The 25,784-nt window shown below is 43.5% G+C and overlaps 2 protein-coding genes across 6 annotated transcripts; one reads left to right on the forward strand and one right to left on the reverse strand.

Annotated features, from left to right (window-relative positions):
• Positions 1–997: 997 nt before the first annotated feature.
• Positions 998–3,852, reverse strand: insm1b (insulinoma-associated 1b). The gene has a single exon (XM_086274848.1). The coding sequence runs from the start codon at positions 3,638–3,640 to the stop codon at positions 2,189–2,191; it is 1,452 nt and encodes a 483-aa protein (XP_086130974.1). The 5' UTR covers positions 3,641–3,852; the 3' UTR covers positions 998–2,188.
• On the forward strand, positions 1,198–25,526 carry gale (UDP-galactose-4-epimerase). 5 transcript variants are annotated; one of them, XM_086274852.1, is made up of 13 exons: positions 21,189–21,535; positions 21,885–22,036; positions 22,503–22,561; positions 22,686–22,815; positions 22,999–23,114; positions 23,467–23,580; positions 23,881–24,057; positions 24,138–24,251; positions 24,367–24,433; positions 24,536–24,621; positions 24,717–24,794; positions 24,943–25,057; positions 25,182–25,526. In XM_086274852.1, the coding sequence occupies exons 4-13, from the start codon at positions 22,695–22,697 to the stop codon at positions 25,241–25,243; spliced, it is 1,050 nt and encodes a 349-aa protein (XP_086130978.1). In that variant the 5' UTR covers positions 21,189–21,535; positions 21,885–22,036; positions 22,503–22,561; positions 22,686–22,694; the 3' UTR covers positions 25,244–25,526. The 5 variants fall into 5 exon arrangements, with proteins under 5 accessions (XP_086130976.1, XP_086130978.1, XP_086130975.1 ...); XM_086274850.1 differs by lacking the exons at positions 21,189–21,535; positions 22,503–22,561 and adding an exon at positions 1,198–1,213; XM_086274849.1 differs by lacking the exon at positions 22,503–22,561 and having other exon boundaries at positions 21,213–21,535.
• The last annotated feature ends 258 nt before the right edge of the window (positions 25,527–25,784 follow it).

The raw sequence follows: 25,784 nt of genomic DNA on the forward strand, positions 1-25,784 counted from the left end.
AAGCACAAGAACTCTGCAGAAGCAGGAAGAGACTGTGAGGAGTTCAAGTTAGTGAAGAGGTGATGTTTTTAAATGTGTGTGTGTGTGTGGGTGTATATATATATATATTTTTTTTTTTTTTTACACTACATTAGTCTTTCAGTTGACCACCTTTTTTGTCATCACTGATCGGCCTGTGAGGTCAGCTATATGTGTCTTTTGCTAAATTACCACCAACTTAATGCTTTATGGATTCTGGAGGTCAGCTTTGAAGCCGGTTGTGCCCTGATGTGTCCTAAATCATTTGAAAACAACCGAAGCAGGAAAAGAAATCGAGTTGTGTGAGTTTTCCAAAGCAGACAAATGTTTTACTGCTGCAGAGGTGAGCTCTGATCCACCACCTCTTTGTCCTGCTGTCATGTCCTGACGTGGTATTAAGAGGGTGAATTTATGATTAGGCCTTAAGTGCTTCACTGAGGCAGCGAAACGGCGTCTATGGAGCCACCGCAGCGATGATTTACGCAGAATAAGTCTGATGTCGAAGGCACAGGGGGGTTTAGCCAAGGGAGTTGGACTTTCTCCCTGTTAAAGACGACTAAATAGATTGGTATCGTTTTGGAGTGTCACCATGTGTGGGAGAGGTGTTGAAGAGGAACCTTTACAGGTTTTGAAAGGTGACTTGGTTTAATTTCACTCTGTCAAAGTTGAACAATTTGTCATCTCGCTCCTGTACTTCAGAAGGCTGCTGTCAGAATCAACTTCAAATCAGCTGATCAGGCATAAAAAATGGGACAAAAAGTGCCCACGATGCCTCCTGTAGAACATTTTAGTCGAATAGAGTTTAAAATATGTGTGGAGGAACGGAGCGGGATTTATTTTGGTGCGTGTTCCTGTGCGCACTGCGCAGTTTGCGGGTTGAAATTAAGAAAACGATTGATGCACGTGGGCAATTTGGCATTTCTTCTCGGCTTTTCCAAAAGGAGCAAAACCAGAACGAGCCACGAGCTCATTGTGATTTAGTAATAATTATTGTAGCACGAGGAGTTTTGTTTGGACATAAAGTTCATGGTGTCGTGTGCGGCTTCCTGTCTGTGTGAAAAGCGTCTTGAGACCACGTGTCCTTTGGAAAATATTTTATTTCGATAGACAACAACGATATACACATACAATCAAAGCGCTATAAAAGCCAACATTTAAGAAAAATAACTTGTCCTTAAAAAAGATTGCATCTAAGGTAAGAGCTTTACGTTTTTTCCTCTTTTTTTATTTTTTTATTTTTTATTTTTTTTACAAGAGCTGTGGAGATTGAAGATTAAAACCCGACCCACGACATTTATCACAACTCATAAATTTGACAAAAAGAAACAAAACAAAAAAACACAAAAGATTTGGCTATACGACATGTAAACTGCCAGAACGATTCACAGGAAAAAATCACGACAAACACAACAATAAGTTACATAAAATAATTAGAATAAATAAATAAATAAACATATGATGACAAATATTGCAACAATTTTCAAGAATAATAATAAAATATGTGCCAGCATTCAAATTAAAACAATCTATGTTGACTTTTTTAAGGCAGTTATACAGCGGGATTTGGATGTGTACGTAGGCTATTTCGGACTAGGCTTATTTGTATACTAAAGGCATTTGTGGTTCTACTAAACAGGGAATTCCTCAGTCACTCCTTTTTTTTTTTTTTTTCTCCATCAACACAAAGTAAGTTCTGTCATTCACAAACTAGCGTAAAGCTACAGTGATAGAGCAATCACGGCCGGTGAAGTCAACAGGCTTTGATGGGGAAAAGGATTTCTGAGAAATTTAAGACATTTCTTAGGTCTAGAAGCTATCATTGAACATGTGCTGTCCTAGAAAAATACCCTTTAACAGTCAAACTAACGCTTTGTATTCGTTTGTTTTTTTTTTTTATCTTGATAAACTAATTTGAGAAAGAACATCTCAAAATAGGCCTATATGTAATTCAAATATAGAGAGAAGCATTCAACAATCACTGATTGGCATGGAAAAGACACCACTTAAACATTAAACCGCCCTGCCTTTCATTGGCCTAAAGTTATGGCAGTGAGCACAAACCCTTTGTGTTTTCGTTTTTCTTTTTTAACCCCCTAAGCCACTTTTCTATCCGCTTCTTAATTATTATTTTTAATTTCCCCCCATCAAAGGCACGAGTTCTGTGTTGTCTTTAGCAGGCGGGGCGCACCGGCATTTGGAGCAGGATCACCTGCCTGTTCTCCGAGGGGTGGCACTTGTTTATGTGCCTGGTGAGCCCCGGCGAGCTGTAGAGGGTGGCGGGGCAGTATTTGCACGGGTAAATCTGGGAGGAGTGCATGAGGCGCAGGTGTCTCTCCTGGCCGGCCCTGCTGGTGAAGCTCTCCCGGCACACCGGGCACAGCAGGCAGTCCACCGGGCTCAGATTGAGGGGGCTTTGGTTTGAGGCTTCCGCTGAGGATGAGGATGATGACGCTGATGAGGTGTTTGACTCCGGAGCCTGCTCTGCCGGGCGGTCGCTGGTTTGAAACCCGCGCTCCTCCAGCACTTTCTTTTGCAGGGCCTGGTGTCCCATGATGTGTTTCCTTAGGCACGCCTGCCGCTTAAACCTCTTCCCGCAGAACTGGCAGTCATAGCAGCCATCTTCAGAACCCGATTCGGACAGACCTGGACTCGGGGTGTCTCTGTCACTCATGTCTTTGGCTTCGTCGGAGACTGACTTGACACCTAGTGGTGGCATTTTGGCCATTTCAGGTTTGATGCCCTGCGCGGGTGGCATGGCGGGCGCGCCGGTGGTCCGAGGTTTGTGCCAGCGGCGGTGAGAGGCGAGGTTTGCCGGGCAGCTGAACATCTTATCGCACTCAGGACACCGGTACTCGACCCTGACTATGCGGGAGCACTTGTGCTGAGCCAGGGAGAACGGATCCGCGTACGCCTCCTTGCACAGCTGGCACACGAACTCCCCCAGAGGTTTGTTTCCTGCGGAGGACTGAGCCCGCGGCTTCATCTCCACCGGACCCTCTTTGATTTTGAGACCAAGCACCGGAGAAGTCGTCACCTCATCTTCAAAGTTGAGTTTTCTAATGGCTTTGGGTTTTTTGGATGCGGCTTTAGATTTGCGCTCCGTTCCATCAGTTGCGGGTCTTTTGGTGCCGACCCGGTTGCTTGGTCCCGGGAGGCTGCTGCTGCTGGTGGTGCTGGTGCCGCTGCGGCTGCTGTTGCTGGTGCCGATTTTCAGGTCGACCGGGGCGTACAGGAGGTGATCCAGACCGGAGAGGGAGGCGGGTGTTGGGAATGACTCGGCAGAAATAGGCGAGCCCAGATTGAAACTTCGCTCGAAATATCCCCTGTCGTGCTCCTTGCTGATGGGCCGGGTGGGGCTGTAGAGGGCTTGGCACACGGCTTCTGGGTTGCCGAACTGTGCCGGCTTCTCCATTCTTGGCACCGACGCGTCAGCTGCGGTGAAATCCGGCGATGCGGAGGCGCGGTCCGGACTGGACGCCACTGAAATCGGCGGGGATGGGTCCGTGTGACTCGGCAAGGCAGCTGGGGTGGGTGGCTCCTGGAGGTCATCATCGTCTGACCGAGTCCTGTAGGAAACATGTGCAGATTTCTTGTTTCTTTTTACCAGGAATCCTTTGGGCATCTTGGCGAGGAACGGCGAAAAGGCACTTCGGGGAGGTGGGTAAAATCTGGAGTATCCAGGTTTGAAAAATATGGCAACACTAGAGGCTTATGGGACTTGATTTCCCCAGTATATCGATCCCTCTGTTGCTGAAATGTTTTCGTCTCCAAGGCATAGCTCCACTCTTTTTATGCCGGAATGATGCTATTGTTCTCGCCCCCCCTGTTGCAGCATCCCCGACCAATCGGATGAAACCAAGATCCCAGTGGGTTTTATTGTGGGAGGGCTCAGATCCTGGGTTTGCTGGATTTCGTTGGAGGATGTGCAGATAGCTTAGCAGATGTACTGGCGGTTTATTACATTAATGTGTGCGCTCTGCCCCTCCCCGACAGAGGCACACGCCGGGACCCTCCTCTTTTTACGGTCTGATGGGCCCCTACACAAATGCACACGTGCCACTGCTTTGTGGTTCTCCTCCGGGGGTCCCGGAGTTGCCAAAAGGAAATGTCCGTCACCGCCACAATTATCACAATTTCGAATTAAAACTGGGTGAGACAAGCTTGGTTAAACAGAAACCCAAAGGTGTGTTTCTTCACGTGTCCGCTGTGGTGTTGGTCAGAGAGGCGGCTCGCCTCACACACGGCTGTAAAACTGTGTTTGCAGTGCACAGTCATCCAGTTTGTTTTAAGACTAAACATTTTTTCTATCCACGCACTTGACTCGTTTACGCGTGACCTTTACGCGCGTTCCGCGGGCACATCAGTGAACTAAAGACACTTTTTAAAGACCTTTATTTTGGTCTTGAATAAACACTACAGAGGGAGTGTTTCTTTATTTTAGGGCACGTGTCTGTCTCGGTAGTTTAACTCGACATATAAATCAGTCATCTCGCTGCATACATAAGTAATAAGAAGGCCCTCTGGTCTTTGTGCACAATGGCTACGTCTGCCCGTGCTTGGATATCCTGTCTCTCTTTTTTCGGTTTGAAAGGCAAATTGACCTCTTAACTGTGAAACGGGACTCACGGCCAATCTGGCCCACAGCTAGACGCGTGCTGGGCGGAATCAGTGCTCCAGACAAAGAAGGCCGAAACCGAATTTCGTGTTGGGGAGAAATGCTGCCCAGATATTCAGAGCTAAAATGTGGCTGATGTAGCTGCTGGATAGCCCAAAAGTGTTTTCGGGATGTTAGAAGTTGAGTACAATTCTGCTGGAAGAAGCTAATCTAAGTTTGGATTGTGTCGAATCCACGTTTTGAACAAACTGAACGGTTTGATTTACTTTCAAATGTCTCAAAGCAAAACTCAGCTTGCGTTAAACTGACTCATTTCGCAGCACGTCTCCATCTAACAAAGACAGACCGCACTGTTGTCTATTTCTCTTCCCCGTCAGCGCTCTGTGAGTCTCTCATATTTTGTGTGCAAGTCTTCTTTTTTTTCGCCATAATGGCTAAATGTATGCGGCAGTGCGCCACTTGGCAGAATGTGCATTCTTTTTCCCTTTCAGTCAGCAGACCAGGGAGGAATTAATCTCCATCATCGGACATTGTTCCCCTCATTTGCATAAAGCTGCAGTATGACCAAGTCAAATAATTGCACAATCGGAGCCGAGCCGCAGGCCTGTGCCTTGCTTTCAATAGGCCTCTGTGCCCCGGTGCCTCCTCACCTGCCTGAAAACACACCGTTATGTTTGTTGGAAATGGTTAAATGATAGATTAGCTGAATAATAATGTAATAAAGTCTGAAATGCCCACGAGGCAGACTTAAAACTGCGGGAAACCTTTAAATTATTTCAGTAAGTGACAAAGTTTGACCACGATTTTGAAGTTTCTCTGAGAATCACGTTTAAACGTGTCGTTCATCTAATCGTAGCTGGGGGGTTTTGTTGGGTTTTTTGTATGTTGTTTTATTTTCACGGGTTTCATCGACTGGCCCAGAGGTAATTACAGATTTTCTCTAAATGAGAAACCTCTCTAAAATCTGATTTCTGTCCCTGCTGCATCACGCTCTCCTCCGCCGCTCTGTTGTTGAACTGTTGTTCTTTCAGTCTGCGCGTCTATTAGTCGTGGTTTGTTGGGACTACAAGCTTTGATGGCATTTTAACGAGTTCCTCTTTCCCCCGAGATAATTTCTGTGGGGCGCGTGGGCCGGTGTGTTGGCCTTGGCCGTACCGACGCATGCGCGTGTTTGCTCAGTGGCGCGTGCTGCCCTGCGCGGACGGGAAGCATAGGCGCCTAATTAGCATACAGCTGCAGCTGCTTTAACGCAGGCCCAACACCATCCTTTTAACCTTATGGCATGCTATAGGAGTCCAAATATTGCTCGAGTTTGCCTCTTTCTTACAGGTTATGATGTTTATGTTGAAATATAATATCGGTAAACGTGTAAAATATCAATAAGTACATTTTAGATGTTTTTTTTCATTGAGGTTAAATCACATTTCTTTGCTAAAGGCACGCTTTGTTTTGTTTTTTGTCCATCCTTTTGCAAATAAGCTCTTACAATGACTGCTAAACCTTTGTAGGCCTGTTAGTTTATGGCTTAACTGCATCACCAGAAGCCTGATTTGAATACTGGTCCATTTCTGAGATTCTGGCTTCAGAGCTCAGCTCTTACTTCATTGCACCACCTACAGGATGAAGGGTTAAACTCGGTGACAAAGGCAGAGTTTACCTCCAGTCATCAGAACCTTATGGTCTTTTAAAAGGCATCAACACATAGTTTGTGTTCAGCATTACTCGTGATTACAGACGGAGCTTTGGAGCCGTTTGGTCATGTCACACAGATTGGATTACACTTATTCTCGCTGTAGCTGTACAGAGACCTCCTGTACATCCCTGATGAATGATTGCCTCCATGTGCTGTGCCAATCAAAGCCAATTTGAAAGTGCAATAGGACGTGACTGTAATTGGTGCTCACTACAGGGCTACATTCAATGCACTGTCAATCAATTATTGTAATGGATTAGCTGAGCTCCTATTCTGGCTGGTTGTAATCTGATAGAGGGCTTTTTCAGCACCATGGAGAGAGCCAGCGAGGGATCCAGATTTAATCAGACTGGCTGTGGACACAGCACAGCCTCGGCTACAGCCTTTGTCCCCAACGCTGAGAGCAGGCAGAGACCAGCAATAGAACAGAGATGCAGCAGAACAAAAGAGCCTAATGAAGCCATTGGGGTTTTTTTTGTTTTTTTTTTAATATCCTTGTTCAAAACACACAGACACAATTTTTATCAAGGGAAACAGTGTTTTACTTCCCTCTTGTCCAGTCATCTGGCTTCACCGGCTCCATATTCCTCGACTTATTCAATACCTTCAAAGCTCTCAGCGACTTGGCATTCTCATATTTTTCAGACCTTCACCCTTACGCCCCTTCCCAGTTTCAGCTGCTGTTCTGACTGCTCCTCACTTCAAACCTAACACCACGGGTGCCCGAGCTTTCAGCTGTGTTGCAACTCATCACCTCTACACCTTCGCCAGCTCGACTCTTTGTCACAGTTCAAATCTCAGCTCAAAACCTGCCTGTTTTCATTTGCATATCAGCTGTAATCATCCTGTTATGTGTTACTTTCTCAGTTATTTTTATCTTTTAATAGTGTTCTTGTTGTTTAGCGTTGTGTAAGATGACCTCGAGTGTTTGAAACAAGCCAACGGATGAAATGTGTTATTGCTTTTGTTGTCTCCAGCTCTAAGTTAGTCCGTGCGTTTTCCCTCACTGTGGGGAAAATAAATGTATTTTTAAAAATAACTGCAGTTCTAAAACACCTTTTGTATTCCAGTTTCCAGATACTGACTGTAAACTGAAGGATTTTAGTGCTTGAAGTACTTTGTTTGAAGGTCACATCTCTAATGCGAGCTAACACCTTAGTTTCCTGCTCTCTGACCAGAGATCATTGTGGCTGTTTTCACAATTTGCGTCCCGTGTGACCTGGAAAACCATCTGTAGGCGATGTGTGGGAATTCAACAAGTTCCTGTGAGGCAGGAGTCAAACTGCTCCTGTAAAGAGCAACAATAGTAAAAGGTTTGTGGAAAAGAAGTCAGACAGTAGAGCCAGAGGATCAATGGGGAAATTGGCTGTTTAGCAAGGAGTGCAGCACGGAGGTCACTGTCTAGACTTTAAAGTGTACTTTGGATGGATGCCCATGAGACCAGGTTACTGTGAAAAGCCCATAAAGTGGTATAGCTCCGAGCTTAAGACTAATGGACCTGGTGGACCTGACTGGGAATGTCCCTGATGCCATCTGTACGTTTGACGGTGATGCTGATGACTTTATGACAGCACAGACAGATGTTTTCTGGCTTTAATGACATTGCTAAAAAGGTTCTGTGGATCTAGCTGGCAAAACAGTCTTTTTGGAATATAGCCGCAGTGCATCTTTAGAGGGGGATTATGATGACATCCAAGGCGAATAAACGAGAACGCCACGAATGCTTTTAGTGTTTATATCAAACATCGTATGATCAGACATGTGAACAAAGGCTTCAAAGGGACAACACCAGATTTTTCCCCCCTTGTAAAGAGGCTGTTATTAAAAGGAGGTCTTTCTGCATATCAGGCATCAGTTGCTGGAGTCCCAGGGGCATGTTTAGCTCTAATTTACTCATCAAAAACATCAGAGTGTCTCTCAATAATCTCTGCAGTCCATTGGTTGTTTGGGGTGGAGTCCCCTGTCAGAAAGCATGCCCTGGAATGTTAAACACTAATTCACCTCTGAGCGGTGGAGGTGGATAAAGTGATTGTTCTATCTGGGAGCTGATTAAAACAGGCTCTAGCCCGTTTCTCCCCTCTGCGTTCACCTCTGACGTCCATCACATTCATTTCAGTATTCATGAGTGGATGAGAAAGCCCAGGCAGAGCGACTGCCGTATTACAGATAATAAGGCCAGCGGGCACCACATTCACTGCCACAGGTCCCCCCCCACCCCTGCCCCAGCTCATTCAATTACTCTACAAGAGTTCTCTGAGGCACAGCTGCACTATGGGGGTAAAGAGGAGCAAATTGAGGTACATTCATGTAGACGCACACGCACTCACGCACCTCACAGATACAAAGAAGTGGAGGAGGTACGCACACGGCAGCGAGAGCAGCCAGCGTATAAAGGATCTCACTGACAGGCATTTAGCTTAGTAGTCAATACATTACACAAGTAGACAACAAAAAAAGGCTCATCCTCTCTAACTCACTGGCTCCCTGAAGATTATATTGATAATGACTCTATAAGAGAAATGAAACCAAGGCCATTCCTCATAGACTCCATATATGAGGTTGCCATTATCTTGATGAAAGTGTAGACAGCAGCTGTATCATCTACGAGCATGAAAGATGGACTCTGGCAGACCTAATGGGCCATATCCGTTATCTATTGATTATCATCCATTCATCTAAAGATGCATTAGGGCCGTGTGAAAATCTCTGTTAAAAACATAACTGCCTGCTTCCTGAATTATTTACAAAGTTAGGTTTTAAACAATGGCTCTAAATGCGATTGTCCACCTGGTGTCATCACTCAAGAGAAGACTGGCTGCTCTCCGTGGTGCTGAACTTCTCCCCTGGAGTTTACAGCAGCAGCTGTCTCGTAGAGCACTGAGGATGTAAAACACTTAATGTGTAAATCCTGCTCTCAGTGCGCCAATAAAACACCCATTTTTCCACTGTGCGTGCTTTGATTGGTTTTTAAAATTAAAATTATACATAATACTTTTTGGAAATTCATGTATTTGCTCATGTCCCACACAACGATTGGCCAAATCTTTGCATTTCTAATGGAAATGTCTGGCTTGTCTTAGTAAAGCACAGCGCTCTCCTTTTAAGTACATTTATCCTTTTGTTTGTATCCTTTTGTTATAAGTGTTATAAGGGTAAAACCACAGCCTGTAACATGATATCGCGAGTTTGGCTGTTTCCCTTGCTTTCAGCTTTTCTGCTGCTTCATATTTACTTAAATCAGCGAGAGTGGTATTGATTTTCTTTTCAAACACTTACTCTAGCAACTTAAATTGTAGGCTACAGAAAAAGATGAACGTAGCCACCGTGATGTCTCCAGTCAGATTTGAAGCTTTATGCTGGAGCATCTTGGATTTTTTGTTTTTAGCGGTGGATCTATGAAACTGAGGAAATCCCAATGCAGACTTGTAAAAAGCTAAAGATTGAGATCATCGATTCAACAGGAAAGCGTTTAATAAGGTCATAAATTAAGGGAGCGAGAAGGTCATTTCCTCATAGATTTCTATACAATGCATATTTTTTTAAGGAACAGGAGTCGCCCCCTGCTGGCAGTCAGAAAAAATACAGATTTAGGGCACATGTGCACTGGCTTCAGTGCAGCATGTGGTCTATGTTTAGTGAGCCTGTTTCACAGACATTTCTTTGAGTATTACAGCCACACGTTGACTTTAAAAATGTACCTACTTTCAGCCGCTCCTTTATTCACCGGGGCCGTCACAGCAGGTAACTCTGCACGTGTGATTGGCAGATTTTTTACACCAAATCAAACGTGTTTCGCTCCTTAGATGAATGTGTAAACCACTTTATCTTTCATTAATATAATAAATGCTATGTCATCATGACATATCTTTGTCTCCTGCTCTCACAGTTCTCCGCTGAGATTTATCAAAATCTAACAAATGCACAAGTCTTGGAGACATTTTGAGCTCAATTATCAAGTCCACCCTTAACACATGTACATTTCTTGACATTTGATTTGGGAATTTTCCAAACAAAGAATTCACAGAATTGGTACACTCTTCATTAGATTGCATAATTTGCATTCTCTTGTAATTTTGCTGCTTCCTTGATTATTAAACGATCACCCTAATTAGGGAGCATAATAGGGTTAATCAGACTCTGCTCGTCACACTTATTATTCCTCCAAAAAATGAAGGAAAAAGATACAGTACTTGATTAATTATATCAGCCTTTTCATCAGCTGGGCTACCATCCCCCCCCCCCCCCCCCCCCCCCCCCCTGAAATTAATATCATGTTGTAAATGGAAGGAAGGAGCTGGCCGGACACAGACAGATGAAAGATTTCACTCAAATTAATTAAGCACTAATTATGCGGCGGGAGTTGGGAGCAGTTTGCATAATGAGCTCTATCAAAAGAGATCAGTCATGAAGAGGGACTGTAGAGTTTCTATACAGCCTTCAGATCATACAGACACACCACTGCACTGCACGAAGAGGGCTAGCAGAGAAGTGGGAAGAGGGTTAAAGCACTTCGAGGCTTGAGTCGTGAGGTTGAGGAGTGTTTTGTTTGGTTTGTCAACCTGCCGAGGATCAGAGCCTTCCTCACTTGTGCTACAAATATGGATTATTCCATTCTCACTTAAAGGTATCACATCTGTCCCGAGGCTGTGTATGTAATTTTTTTTTCTCCCAGCTTAAGAATGAGATAATGAATTCCCTGGTCTGGCAAGAGCAAATAAGAACAGAATGTACCTATAAGTCCAAGCTAATCACAAACAACCTGCATCCACACTCGAGGGAGCTTTAAAGACCCTAATCACCTCCCACTCCAATTCTTGTGGTGTTCTGTTATTGCTGATCAGGGACTACACTGTGGCTATCTATTTAGACAATGGGAAAGGGATTAAATAGACAGAAACTCTAGGTCTTAATCGCCTGTTTAATCACTGCAACTGTGCAGTCTGTGGAGCTGAGTTACTTGAACTGATTTGTGCCATAGCAGCAGCAATCATGCATTGGCTAATCAGGGTGCACAGCCCGGAACTACCCTTCAAGGTCTCCGAGTGGAATTACAAAGACTATGATTAGTTAATCAAATGAAGAACCCAATGTCCTTTCTTTATTTGTGTATACACCTTATCTAAATGGAAATTGTATAGCTGAGGCACTTCCAGAAGGGCACATCTACATGTGAATGATCCTCCTCGAGTCCTTGGCACTGAATGCAGAATAAGATCTTTCACTCCCAATCATCGTGTTATGGCATTGTGGGGACTTTTACATGTCTGAATGATATTTGTTGTCGATGCGCGTGCGAATGATGCAATCACTCCGTCTGTTGTCAAGTAAATCACAAAGCAGTAGACGGCAACTCTTCGAACGCTCGTGATGATCTGTGGCAGAATGTCAAGACTATTACTTTGAGAAAGGAGAGAGGGGGAAGCAGACGGACAGCTTTCTGATTATGACGATAAACAAAAAGGAATGAATCAAATGTGCAAAAGGCTAGTATGTATGTATGTGGCACAGAGATGCTGTATGTAAGCCTTTAATCATGTTGGGTGTCTGCTAATCAGGTAGCCTCCTCTCATTGTTTCCTAGCAGAATCCAGATGATCTTTCCATCATCTGGATTCACTTACTGGTAATATCACAAATCTGTTGTAAAGACAACCAACCAACACATCAAACAAATACACCAAAGATTAAAGTTGTGTTTAAGCATCTATATGTGTTACTGATGCTCAGCTCATCTAAACTTTAGTCTCTCCTCTCAGCACACAGAGGTCAGAGCGACCTTCCAGGAATGGTGGTGCTATGGTCCAGAGAATTGATTGGTCAGTATCATAACCTGCTCCAGAAAGGTTATCTGGATAAGATGAAACCCTGCTTTGTAAAACTGGGCCCTGTTCTGACAGTAAATTAAGAAAATATTGAAAAAGTCACCATGTGGAATACACAGTTCTGTTCTTTAACTCTACAGGTGACCGTTTTCATGTCATCATTTTAGCTTTTCTTTTATGATCTGCTGACTCATATCTTAGTGACCGGCAGTAGTGGCACATCCATCCTTTTTGGTTCTTTTGGACACAACTGGGTTCCATGATTAACCGAAGCAACGCCATGCCAGAACCAACTGGACCATAGAGTCATCAGGAATGTGCTTATTGAGTTCGCTCATCAAAGAAGCCAGTGTTTAAATTTCCGTAAGCTTCTACACTAAGGACTTGTTTTTGCAACTACAGGAGATTACAACAAATGTAGATTAAGCCACTTACTTCACTTGTCTGACCCAGAAGTTAGGTCCATCTTTCATATACAGTCTATCGCCTGGTTTTTGTCCTTCTGTAATAAATTTTTCTCCTGGACATTTTTACTAGTTTGCATTAATTTGCTAATGCATTAATGGCTTGTGTAGGTTTTCTCTGCACAAAAACATTTCTGTTATGTTCCTTTGTGACTCACCTAGTTCATTTAAATCAGATTCAAAAAATATTTTGAGTCATTTTCACTATAATCAAAACATCTAAAACTCCGGTAAAACCTTCACTTGAACTACAACTGAATTTTAGCATCAACAGTCAACAACATGCTACATTTTAGTTGCTTCCAGTTGCTTTTAAATAACAAATATGTTCTGGGTTCACTACATGGTGTGCAAGAGTGTACAAGTCCAAGCTGGGAATGCCATAAAATGGATGCATCCGTGTATCTTTTATTGAAATGCTCGTGCTAATGAAACAAGAATTCCAAAGGATGCTGTAAGAGTGTCGTCGACTGGGCCCAGCCAAACGCACATTATCATACACAGCCATTAAATGCGCTCTTTTCTTTTAGGTATTTAAAAAGCGTAAAATGCTTCCCCATATTTCCCCCCCACTATTTATCACTCATAACTGTGCGCTGAATTACATTTAGATTGATTTTAAATAAAGTCATTTTTTAGTGTTAAAGCTTTCTCTGCCTTCTGTCAGACATGCTGTTTGACATTGTGACTCTTGTTCGTAAGGAGAAAAGAATTTCCCTCCATTGCTTTGTGATAACTTCCTTCCAGGGCCAGCAGACTTGACCCGCACACTCCTACTAGAATCACCTCTATTATTAGTCCATGACAGCAGCCCCGTGGAGGGCGGGGGCCTCCCTGAAAGGTACAGGGTCGCGGATGTCCCAATCCATCTCTGTCTGCCAAGCGATTGATTGTGATTTAGTGCACGGGGCACGAGATGGTGGGGTTCCTTTCTGATGAGCGATAGGTGGGAACCCTTTGACTCCCAGCACATGGCAAGCAGAGGCAGGGCTATGATGAGGGGTCACAGGCAGCTGGTGGGGGTAACTATGGTGGGTAGAAGCAAGGTGGGGGTTGTGTGGATCACAAGATAGAAGATGTCAGAGATCCAGGACAAAGCCCCTCTTCCCCAGCAGACAACCAACCGCCCGAGTCCATCACTTTACCCATCTATCACCCATCCGGCTTTGTGGGCAGCGTAGCAGTTGCCTGCTAATTGTTCATCATCAGGGGGATCCATCATCAGCAACGATCAGTGTGAATAGAGAGGGGCAGGGAGGCCACATCAAAAAATATAAGCCCCTATGAGGGGCGTCGTGCCAGCTGCTTAAAAAAGTGGGTTTAACCCACTGAAAGAATGAGTGACATTACCACCCCGGATTTACCTCCAAGACATATGAACACCAAGAGTGTAAGATAGAGCTGATTGGATGCTTAGAAATGAACAGCTTCTTCATTTTTGGATTCTGAATCAGGATTTTTCCAATATTGTGCTCTCAGAAACTCTGGGCACATACTGTGTCTGCCTTGATTAGGAGACTAAAATATGGCCAGAGTGAAGAGGATATATTTGATATCCTGTCAGATGCTCCAATTTCCCAGTTCTCCTCTAAATATTACCGACCCCAGACAGATATGCATAATACACAATATCTGACTGGAAATCAGAGGGAAATGGCTTTCACTTTTTTCTTTTTTAATTTCATTTTTAAATCTCAGTACTCAGGAGCAAAGTTCAGACAGAAAATATTCATCCCGCTGTTTTTTTTTTCTCCCACTTCAGGCCTGGTGTGAGACACAAGCTGCTCTAGGATGGATGTTAAGCCCAGCCGCAGCCTCGCTTCACTGGGCCGCTCCGGCAGCTTAACTCCATAATCAACCTGAGACCAGCTTTGCTAGGAAATACACTGCACGTGTTAGGCTGCATTTTTATATAATGAGGGGGGTTATCTGCTGTTTACTTTTTATTATCCACCCAAACATCCATTAGCCGTTCTCGCTTACCCTTTTAGAGGGTCGCGCAGGGCTGGAACTCCAAACACAAACGCCGTAGCCAGCCAAACCCAGAACCTTTTTGCTGCGAGACGCACTTCATACCATCGTGATTTATATATTTTTGTTTTTGTCCATTTAGATTTTATCCAAAAACATTGTCTCAAATACGTGTGACCTTAATATTATGAGGCCAGCAGTGAATAAGGCCAGCATATTGTCAATCACAGGAAGTTGTGTCAGCCAGGTCAATGTGTAGCCAGTAACCTGAGCTGCTGTTGACAGAACAGGGACAGGTGCACCAGCCAAACTAATCCATACATGCATGCCAGACACAGGTCATCCATTAAGGCAGATTGATTCAAAGCATTAAAAGACTGTTCCTCAACAATCCCTCACCCGGCCTTACCTTTGCTGTTGCCACGATACCAAATTGCAGTAATTCAAGATGGCCTGAACTGGAAAGGGAAAGGAATGTTCACTGTTTGCCCAGCTAATGCTGGAAACATTTTGTCACACAGCGGCCGAGGGAACATTTCTGGAAGTTTTGTCTGAGCTTTAGAAAATGAAAATGAACTGGTTGGTTTAGCATCTGATGTATTAGATATAGAGACTCTTTATTTAACCCGAATTTCTTGCTGCAGAAATATCGAGTACCTCGGGCTCGTGGGAGGACTTATACCCTGCGTGGCCATTTCACATAATAGCCTTGTACAAAAACATATAAACCAGATTTCACTTTGATTCAGTGTTATTATCAAGCCCACTCCTGTGAGGCCCCAAATGCCAAATAAAGGTTTACTGGCAGAGGCTAGACATCTGCTGCTTTCTGATTGGTTGATAATGCAGCAGTAGTCTCACCTGTTTTCCACAGCCCAGTGCATGGTAAACACCCTGAGTCAGACCTGCAGGGAGAAGGAGCCCATCTGGTCAGCAGCATTAACAACTAGCTCTTTAACAATGGCTTCCAGGAAAAGGAGAAGGGCACAACAGGCCATATCAGCCAATAAAAACAGGCTATGCATGACATTTAGCGCCTGATGTGGGGCTTAGGAGTATACAGGTTACCTACTGTCCACACCAGCCTCTGGCAATAAAACAAAAGCCAATCTCACAGAGTGAGGGGGATGCTGTGCATAAAGCTGCCTGTTTCAGCTGTTGATCTTATAAAATCTGTATAAAGATGCACACGGAGCATCAAGGAAGAGGATCATTTTCATATAAACATCAAGCAGCATAAAAAGCTCTTTTTTTCTGCTATGCACAATAGTTTTCAATAATCAAACGGACCGCGAGAGTTAATGGATAGGCTCATTTAGAAAGATGGAAAAACATGAAAAAGTGCGAGACAGATAAGAGGAGAAAACCACGTCTACTTCTAGATGTGGACGCATATCTACAGAAAACCACTGAGGAGGTTATTTGACTAAACAGTGCCATCTACTGTTCTGCTGTTAAACTCTGAAACTGCAAATGTCACATTGCTGAATTTGTGATCACACCAGCTTCCTCACTGCTCTACAAACAGTTTTTCATTATTGTCAAACCTCCTGTGGAGCTGAACTAACGCACATTGCTACAAGAGGCCGGACAGGCTAGGAAACGGAGGCACCTCGGGTTTTTAAATATCTGATCGTGTCTGTTTTTTGCAACTAGGACGCAGAGGATGGATGCAAACTCTAAATAAGATCTAGGATTTATCAAGAGGGATGTGAAGACAGAAATGTTCGGGGTGGAGTTTGAACAGCAAGCAATGGGCTCTCTACAGCTGCTGGCACTAATGAGGATAATTACCCCCGTAATAACATTAGCCTATCTGAGGGAATGGAGGGGAAGGACAAGTGGTTGTGTTTGTGTGTGGGAGGGTATTCAAGCTTGTGTGTGTGCGTGCGTGCTCGTGCCTTTCCTTCTATCTCACTTGCGGTCTCTCCCTCATTCCCTGAATCTCAATATCTCTTTGTTAGCCCACAATAATTGTATTTGGGCCTCATATCCGCCATATCAGATTCGAGTTTGTACAAGGTAATTAGCAGAGGAAGGGAAGCCTCCACACCAGGAGGACAAATGCCCCCATGACATCATTCTGGCTCCACTCAGGAGGGGAAGCTTTTTCCCCTCGCTCCCTCTTACTCATCTTTCTTGTCATTCGGCTGTCAAGAAAGCACAGTTAATGGGGGCAGACTTGTAGTAACAGGCAAAAAGTTGATGACATTGAAAAGGAGAAGAGCCGGGATTAAGAAGATAAAGAAATGAAGAGATGGAGGAGAAAATGGGGTGGAAAGTGATTTGAGATGAGATGGAGGGCTGTGTTTTTGCAGCAGGCCTGTAATCTCCAATCAGCTTCTACTAACAGACAGCAGGGGAAAGTTCCTCGGCGTTAATGCAGCTTGCCATTCAGAAGGAGCCGGTGTATCCAGCTGGGAGTCGGGGGATGAGGGGAGGATTAACGGGCACTCAGGTGGAGAGAGATGAAGAGAATCAGACGGAGACCCCGCGGATGGTCACACCCTCTCTCCCTCCATCTCTCACGCTCCTTTTTATTTTTGATGAACAAATGTACTCCGCCGTTTTAAAAGTGGAGTGGCGAAAGAAGGAGGAAATGATAGAAGCTTTACTTTAGGGGTGACTTCTCTATCTGTTGATGATTCTAATTTGGATCTGTCCTCCAGAAGACAAATCAAAAGCTTCTCCTGTATAGTGAAGGACTTGGATCTAGTATCTGCCTGCCGTGAAAGAACATCCCAGATTTTCCTTACAGATCAGTAAAATATGATCAGACAAATTTAAAAAGCTCCACAACGTAGAAGTGATTTACTCTTGTGCTCTAATGTATCATTGTAAAAAAGTCAACTATATGCAGAGGCATTGTCAAATTAGTCATTCATCATATCAAATGAAGCACGACTGACAAACATCATGTCTTTTAATTTTATTTCTTTTTTTGGCTGATCCCATGTGCTGGTTGAGACATTTTTTCCTGAAGCCTCCTCATCAGCTGCTCCTCTAAACTGACTTAAATTAATGGCAGGTAATCTGCAGATGCCAGCTGTGCAGCATCACTGCCTTCCTCCAAATGATCAAAGAGTTCTTCCTCTTCTTCCTCGTGGCTACACGGCCTTTCATCGACTTCATCTTTGCAAAGAAGATTAAAAAAAAAAAATAGAAATAAAATATGTATGGTGTAGTTAAAATGGGTTTGCCATCCAGCTGAGAACAGTTAACAGACCTTGTTGTCTGAGAACTCACTTCTCTGAAAGTATTGTGGGAGATGCGACAGCAGCTGAGCGAGTCTGTCTGTCTCGAACAAGCTGAACAGAAATGGGACTAAAAAGATAAAGAAATGAAGAGATGGAGGAGAAAATAGGATGGAAAGTATTTTGATAGACCCTAAGACAATTTTGTGTCTTGGCAGTTTAAGTCAATGCAGGTGAATGATGGTGCAACACATGTGAGTAAGGTCTGCACATTTTGTTGCTACTGTGTCATCTCAGCTTTCAGTCCAGTTTTGTTTCAAACAGAGGCTCTTTACTGAGGGATGATGGAACATATGACTCAACGCCAGCTTTTCTCTCTTTAGTAAAAATAGATCTTTCTCTCCATCTGCAGTAATTTATATTTTGTGGTATGGCTATTTTCTGGGACCTTTTCACACTTCCATATCCATATCTGAAAAACCTAAGGTAGGGAGAGCACTCATCCCTGCCTGTGCACATACAGTTAGGCCCACATGTTTTAGGACAATGACACATTCTTTGTAATTTTGCCTCTGTAAACCAGTAAAATTAGGGGGGAAAAGTTTCACTGTCCAAAAATCTATGGATCAAAATGTACACAGACCCCTCGCAGAACAGGGGATTCATAAATAACAGACTGTGAGATCAGAAATAACATGAATGACATTAAGTCAGTGTAAAGGCGGGATGTAAAAAAAACAGCTTGCAGAGTGTGCAACAACTGCATGCAGGTTGAAGCAGCTTAAATACTTTATATTTTTGCAGATAAATTGAGATAGCACAAGTTTTCCTGTTTAAATTCATACTTCTCTGGTTAACTATTATACTTTGACAAGATGATAGTCAAACAACAGGTAACAGTTAACAATGTAAAAGCGTATTTTATTGTAACCTACCTTTTAAGCCACATGGATCATTCGGTATTCCAGAAATAAAGGGTCTGGTGTCTTTTACAAAGTCATTTTGGTGATTATTATCCAGTGTTTGTTGTTTTCCATTGTGCAAAATCAGTTTAAATATTCTTTAGTATTCTTGATTAGATGATTTCTGGATGAAGGGGTGTTAAACTGGCACAGGACACAGTTTAATCTAACAGAAATTCTTAGTGAAACACTCAGTTGTGTATAAAAACTGAAGGTCTGCTCAAACCTGAACAGAAATGTTGGGATCATCTCCTGTCAGGAAGTCAGTCCCGGTCCTCCTCCGGTTCAAGCCTGGAAGAGGGTAGGCTGCGCTCTCGCAGCCAAAGGTGATGTCACTCCCTGGATAGCTGGAGAGATTTATGGGACCTCAAAGGATACAGCAAACTGCAGTAAAAGGAAAGGAACACCCCAGTGTTTAATCGCCTAAAACTGCTCCATGTCAAGATAATAATGCATTTACAGTTTTAAAATATGAACTTTCCTAAACTATGATGTATGAAAAACAGAAGTACATTAACTGGAATAACAGGGTCCCCTCCTGCTGAGGTTTTTGGTTGTGTTACTGCTGCTGGCAGCCTCTCTCAGCTGGCAAATACTGGGGTGGGTCCACCCATCTGAGCCACACACAGGGACTTTCTCCTGGCACGCACATGAAGGCTCTGGCTTGGTCCTGTGTCCCTTCTTTGGTAATTTAATCTGGCAACCAAGGCAATCTCCACAGTGGTCATATAACTTCTAAGCTCCATCTGGGTCACGTTACACATTTGCACATAGCATCTGTAAGTGTCCTGCACCCAGTCTGCAGAGCAGCTGTCCGGCACTGGAGGGCAGAGGTGCTCGTCGCACTCCCTGCGACCCTCCACCTCCTCCCACAGTTGCAGACGAATATGGTGCTGGGTCTGCAGCCTGGGGGAGCGTGCACCATTACATCCATGCATACATAGACACAAGCAGAGCTGAGGCCTGCTGCTAACACACATCAGTGCACAAAGTCAAAAATGAAGTCTAAAGTAACCAACTGAGGCCAGACAATGTAACTGCAAAATGAACCACATTCATAAGAGAGACTGCATTCCTGTTTTTCTGCTCTCTTACAGTCAAACATGTTGTTCCTCCTCTGAGTTTTAAATGTTTCCTTCTGTCTCCTCTCCTCTGTCCTCTTCTGAATGGTTGATTTAGTTTTTTTTAATAATACCATTGAACATTGCTGAATTATATTGCCATGCTCGTGCCCCTCCTTTGAGATTTCTTCATCAGCTTCGATTCCTTCCTAACAAAGAGATGGAATTTACAGGGAATGAAGCGAGCAAACTTCATCTCTCAGGTATCTCTTTCCTTTTTTTTTTCTTGCTTTACTCACAATTCTGCTGCCTTTCATCGTGTGCCAGTGAGACAGGACTGGAAACTGGGATTTACAAGAGCTACGGGAGATTCTGTGCAGTCTGCAGGTTTCAGGTTGAAGGACTTTTGTCAGCTATGATATTCACGTCTCTTAGAATTATGACTGAAACTTTAACAGATATAACTTACATTCAAGGTGCTGTATCTGACCAGTGAGGAAAATCATCATGTTTAGATTCACTAAAACATGAAGTCATTTTGCATCTGCGTGTTCGTTTTTTGTTGTTGTTGTTGTTTGTTTATTTTTACAGAGCCTGCTATTATTTTTGGGATTTGAAATGTTAGCCTGCAGTTTGTGTCTTAACCCTGTAACACTACCATATTTGACGCATGGGTTCTCTAAATCAGTGTGGTTTTATTTTAATTTCTCAGAGAGTTTAATAAATACTCCAGTTTACAAGAAAATTGATTTCTGGCAACTATTTCACAGTACAGGCATTAAGGGGTTAATATAATTGATTTCAGCTTCCCAAAAAATGTTTTAAAGTGTTCACTGAGATGTGCTGTGTAGCTTAACTGAGTTTCATAGGCTGCTGTGTCATAAAGACACTGGTGACTTAATTATTTGGGTTCGGTCACCAGCAGCGGCTGAGACTGGGTGGAGGGCAGTTTGTTCAACCACGTCTTAATGTCATTTGCTTAAATCAAATCCATAAACATGCTATAATAATACGTTGTAATACTATATCATATGAGGCATTTAAATGCTATGAGGCCTGGTTTAAAAGCCTTCTGTGTTTGTGTTTACTCCTGCGAAGCTGCACTGCCGGTAAGTCCGGTGTTTAGGTAACGTGGCACTTTTCCTTTCGCCATCTAGTGTGGCTCTGTGCGTACACAGAGGTGGAGGCTCTGCACAAACGCTTCCTTGTGTAAATGGCAAAGAGGCGTGGCTTACCTCACACGTCACGTCGCTCACGTAGCACGGCAAGAGGATTGGAGATCCGTGAAGTTAATGAAGATGCGTCATTAAAATCCGTTTGATGCTTCAAAGTAAGAAATAAATTTGTTTAATGTTCCCAATAAATGTTAATATTACATTTATAAAAGAGCACAGAGGCTGCACATTTAGGGGTCACCCCAACAGATCATCTGCCTCACCTTTTCTCCAGCGTCCTCCTCTGTCACCCCAACACTCTCCATCAATGAACCTGTTTTCCTCCTCCTGCTGCATCCAATATATATTCAGTGTTCCTCTCCTGCACATGTCTCAGCCCCATCCCTCTAACTTTAACTCCAAACCTGAGCTGTCCTTCTGGTCACTAGCCTCCTAGCCTCACATAAGAAGGTTCTGGGTTTGAATCCAGTCTGGGGGTCTCTGTCTTGAGTTCGCACGTTTTTCCTGTGCTTACCTGGATCCTATCTGGCTTCCTCCGACAGACCAAAGACAATTAGTAAAGTAAGTATATAGGTAAATTTTGGTGAATTAGATTAGCAGATGAGAATGGATGGATAGACTGCTACTAATAAAGCATCTGATGGCCAGTGGGGTTAAAGTATTTATCAGTGTAACATTAATGGATGTCAGAATTTAAGGAGTAAAGGAAAAAGTGACAGATCTAAAACTAAACTAAACTGATGGACTGTAAAGAAGTCCATCAGTTATATTTATCCCATATGGTTTTACAGAAGTTGATTTCGCTTTCTTGAAACTAAAGTGAATTTACCATTTGTGCTTTTATTTTGAAAGTAGGCGTATAGGAAGTTGTCTGTTAAACTTTCGCTTGACTCCGCCCCACGTTTTACAGGAAGTAAAGAAATGTCTACAGGAAAAACTAGAAGACTTCACTGAATGAACTGACGGATAAACCTTCAACACTCACCTCTTCTGCTTCTGCTTCCGACAACGTTTATCAAGAGTCTCCACCGGAAACGCCTTTTCATCTCTCAAAGAGAAACGGTGAGTATTTTACAGAAACTCTAAATGAAAGTGAACTGTTGTGTCATTTTAGCACTTATTACTTAGGTTATGTTTTTATTCTTCAAGTAATATTATCAGTTTCGGTTATTTAGCCTGAAGAAGCAGCTTTTACTTTTTTCTCTTTTTAAAAACAAAAAGCCTTCAACGTTGCTCTGATCCAATATTTCATCCATTTGAATTAACTATAATATGTGGAGTTCTGTAGAGAGATAAAGTATAAGCCTTGAGATATTCTGATTGCTTCCGTGGAACAAACAGGATGTCTTCAAGCTGAGTAATAACTGGAACTGAGTGATAAAGTTTCATCATACAAAGTGCAAGGAAGTTGTGGCCTGTTGGAAAGAGAATATCACTCTCTCGAAAGATAAGATGGCTCTTAACAATAGCCAGTAGTCACTGACGTGTTATTCTTCGAGCAATATAATTGTTTCATGTGGTTGGACAGGTGAAGGCTTGAACCTGCTGACGTGGGACAATACAGGTGTGTCACTTGGCTTTAAACAGGTGTGTCAGGATAAAGCATCTCCTCATCCTCCAGTCAGGGTGGCATAGTTTTGCTTCCACTACAGCATTCAGACTGAGAGAGGATTTTGATTGACTTGATGTTATTGTATCTTTTATCCATCAGACCCAAAGAATGGCAGAGAAGGTGCTGGTCACAGGTGGAGGAGGCTACATCGGGAGTCACTGTGTGGTGGAGCTCATTGAAGCAGGCTACCAGCCAATCGTGGTGGATAACTTCAGTAACGCTGTGCGAGGTGAGCTCACCAATTAAGAGCTTTTACTGAGAAAATTACTGAAAAAACTGTAGGGTCTACCTTACAGGCAACTGATTTGGATTAATTAAAATTGAATTGAATTGAAAAGTAATCAGCGTGATACTTAGACCTAGTGTTTCTGTATGTGTGTGTGTGTGTGTATCCATTGTGTTTTGGATTGAGGAGAAGGGAATGTGCCAGAGAGCATACGCAGGATAGAAAAGCTCCTGAAAACCAGCATTGAGTTTCATGAGCTGGACCTCCTCGACCGCCCCGGCTTGGAAAAGCTGTTCAAAAAGGTCAGAAAGTTGTTACACTTGGTTTGTTTTTCCTAATTATTCATCTGCATCTGCTACTGTTTTAGAGAGTGCCAACAGTGTACACACTTTGATTTGTAAAGTCAGTGTGTTTGGGGTTGTTTGGCTAAAAAAAAACAGCCCGGTTTCTGCTTTACTGTTACACACATAAAACAATCAGCAAGAAGATAAATGCACCACCATTTAACTTTTTTAGCCTTTGTTTGTTTCCTTAAAAACGTCCCTGCTGGCCTGCATAAACTGTCATGAAAAGCAGTTCATTTGTAGTATTTGCATGCCTTAAATCTGAAACCGGCCTGTGTCACACATGTGCTTCTCTGTTTGTGTGCTGCAGCATTCCTTCAGTGCTGTGATTCACTTCGCGGGGCTGAAAGCTGTGGGCGAGTCGGTGGAGAAGCCGTTACTCTACTACAAAGTGAACCTCACCGCCTTCATGAACCTGCTTGAGGTCAGTCAGTAGCTCCTGGGTAAACTGATCTCAGATCTGCACTTTCAATCTTTGCTCTGCACTCATTATTAATCCCTGCTCTGACCTTATTCTGTGTTTGCTGAGCGCACACCCGTGTGTTCATTTGAAAATGAGCTGATAAATTCTAAAACCGCATCCTTCTGATATGTTATGCATGTGGAGCTCATCATAACAGCCAGAATCAGCCTTTTTTCCTCGGCCCTGAGCTGTGGACTGCTGACTCGCTGGCCACTGATTGTGTGTATGTGCCGTGTTTATGTGTATCTGCACGTCCCCCAGGTGATGCAGGCTCACAGAGTGCGCAATCTGGTCTTCAGCAGCTCCGCCACAGTATATGGAGACCCCCAGCGCCTCCCCATAGATGAGCAGCACCCCGTGGGAGGCTGCACTAACCCCTACGGGAAGACCAAGTACTTCATCGAGGAGATGGTCAAGGACCACTGTAAAGCTGAGAAGGTAAACTCAGAAGAAAGACATTCACAGACGCACACACTTCCATCTCCTGAGTTGTCTCATTATTCCTTCTCTGTGGGCAGGACTGGAATGCTGTGCTGCTGCGCTATTTCAATCCAATCGGAGCTCATTGCTCCGGTCAGATAGGAGAGGACCCTCAGGGTATCCCTAACAACCTGCTGCCATATGTTGCCCAGGTATCTAAAGTCTCTGCCAGATGCCACGCTGTGCTCATCATAGTGATTGTATTTCAGTCTTTCATCTGTCTCCATGAATCACATGACTCCGATTTGCTTGCATTGCTTAATTTAGGTCGCCGTTGGGAGACGAGAGTGTCTGAGCGTATATGGGAATGACTACGACACGATCGATGGCACAGGTAACGAAATTACTGCAAATCACTGCACTTGCTTTGAAATAGCACTTTAAATAGCAGCCAGATACTCGGTACCATGAAAACGAGGCTCCTTTCTCTTTGCAGGTGTGAGAGATTACATTCATGTTGTGGATCTGGCAAAGGGACACATAGCTGCTCTAAAGAAGCTGAAGGAGGACTGCGGGTGCAAGGTATAACAACTTGGAGCAAATTTCCATCACGACCATTGTCACATAGATGCTTTAGATATTTATTAGTGTGTGTGTGTGTGTGTGTGTGTCTGTAGGTTTACAACCTTGGGACAGGAAAAGGCTACTCAGTGCTTGAGATGGTGAAAGCCATGGAGAAGGCTTCCGGAAAAGAGGTGAGTCATCATGGTTACTGTGAGAGCTGAATCATGTTTATAGTCTGTTTTCTAGAAGTGACGCAAAGCACGACCAATCTGGCACTGTGGAAATACCTCTGATCACCTTATTTTTCCATGTAATTAACATAATGTGTTTTCTGTTTAGATCCCATATAAGATCGCCCCTCGCAGAGGCGGAGACGTAGCTTCCTGCTACGCCGACCCTCGCGTAGCTGAGAAGGAGCTGGGCTGGAAGGCTCAATTTGACCTGGAAAGAATGTGTAAGGACAGCCACGCTGGAAAATCTGATTCTTCTCCATGATTGCTCTTCTACAGTCAAATAAATGCGTTGTAGCATCTCCCGTATGATCTCTGTGTTTTTTCTTTGCACTCCTTTCCATGCAGGTGAGGACCTGTGGCGCTGGCAGTCAATGAACCCCACCGGATTTTCTAACGGCACTTGCTGACACAACCCGAGCAGACTGTTGCTTAAAAATCCTCTTTTAAAATCACCAAAGGGAACCACCAGCTTCCTCATTGGCGCAATGACACATAAGACCTCAAGAGAAGCTGCATTGTTTTTATTTTTGTTAAACTCTAATGATTCAGCTGACTACAAGAAGAGTATCTAAATGTTTGTTTACTCTTTGCTGTTAGATCAGACTTAACTGATATTTTCTCTATAAATGTATTGATCTGTGAGCCATAACAATGAAAGAATAAATTAATTTTCTTACTGAATAGCTGAAACGCGCACTTTGCCTTGACTGTCTGGAGTGATTGTGACCCCGGTTTTTGTTGTTATATACATATAAAAAAAATTCTGAAATACGGGGGCAGATTAAAGACTCGGACCTGTGTGGTAAGGTTAGAGGAGCATCATGAGCCCTGCACAAATACTGTATGAATATCGCTCCTTTCGCAACGAGGGCGTCTGTTTAAACGGGGCACTGGGACTTTAAATGGCTCCTTGAACCCTCGGGCACCCAGTTAATAAACACCCACGTC

The sequence above is a fragment of the Aulonocara sp. 'chitande type north' Nkhata Bay genome, linkage group LG19 (genome assembly GCF_057382095.1).
Source record: "Aulonocara sp. 'chitande type north' Nkhata Bay isolate Kocher_YH1m ecotype deep benthic linkage group LG19, A_spYH_male_GT1.1, whole genome shotgun sequence".
Lineage (NCBI taxonomy): Eukaryota > Metazoa > Chordata > Actinopteri > Cichliformes > Cichlidae > Aulonocara > Aulonocara sp. 'chitande type north' Nkhata Bay.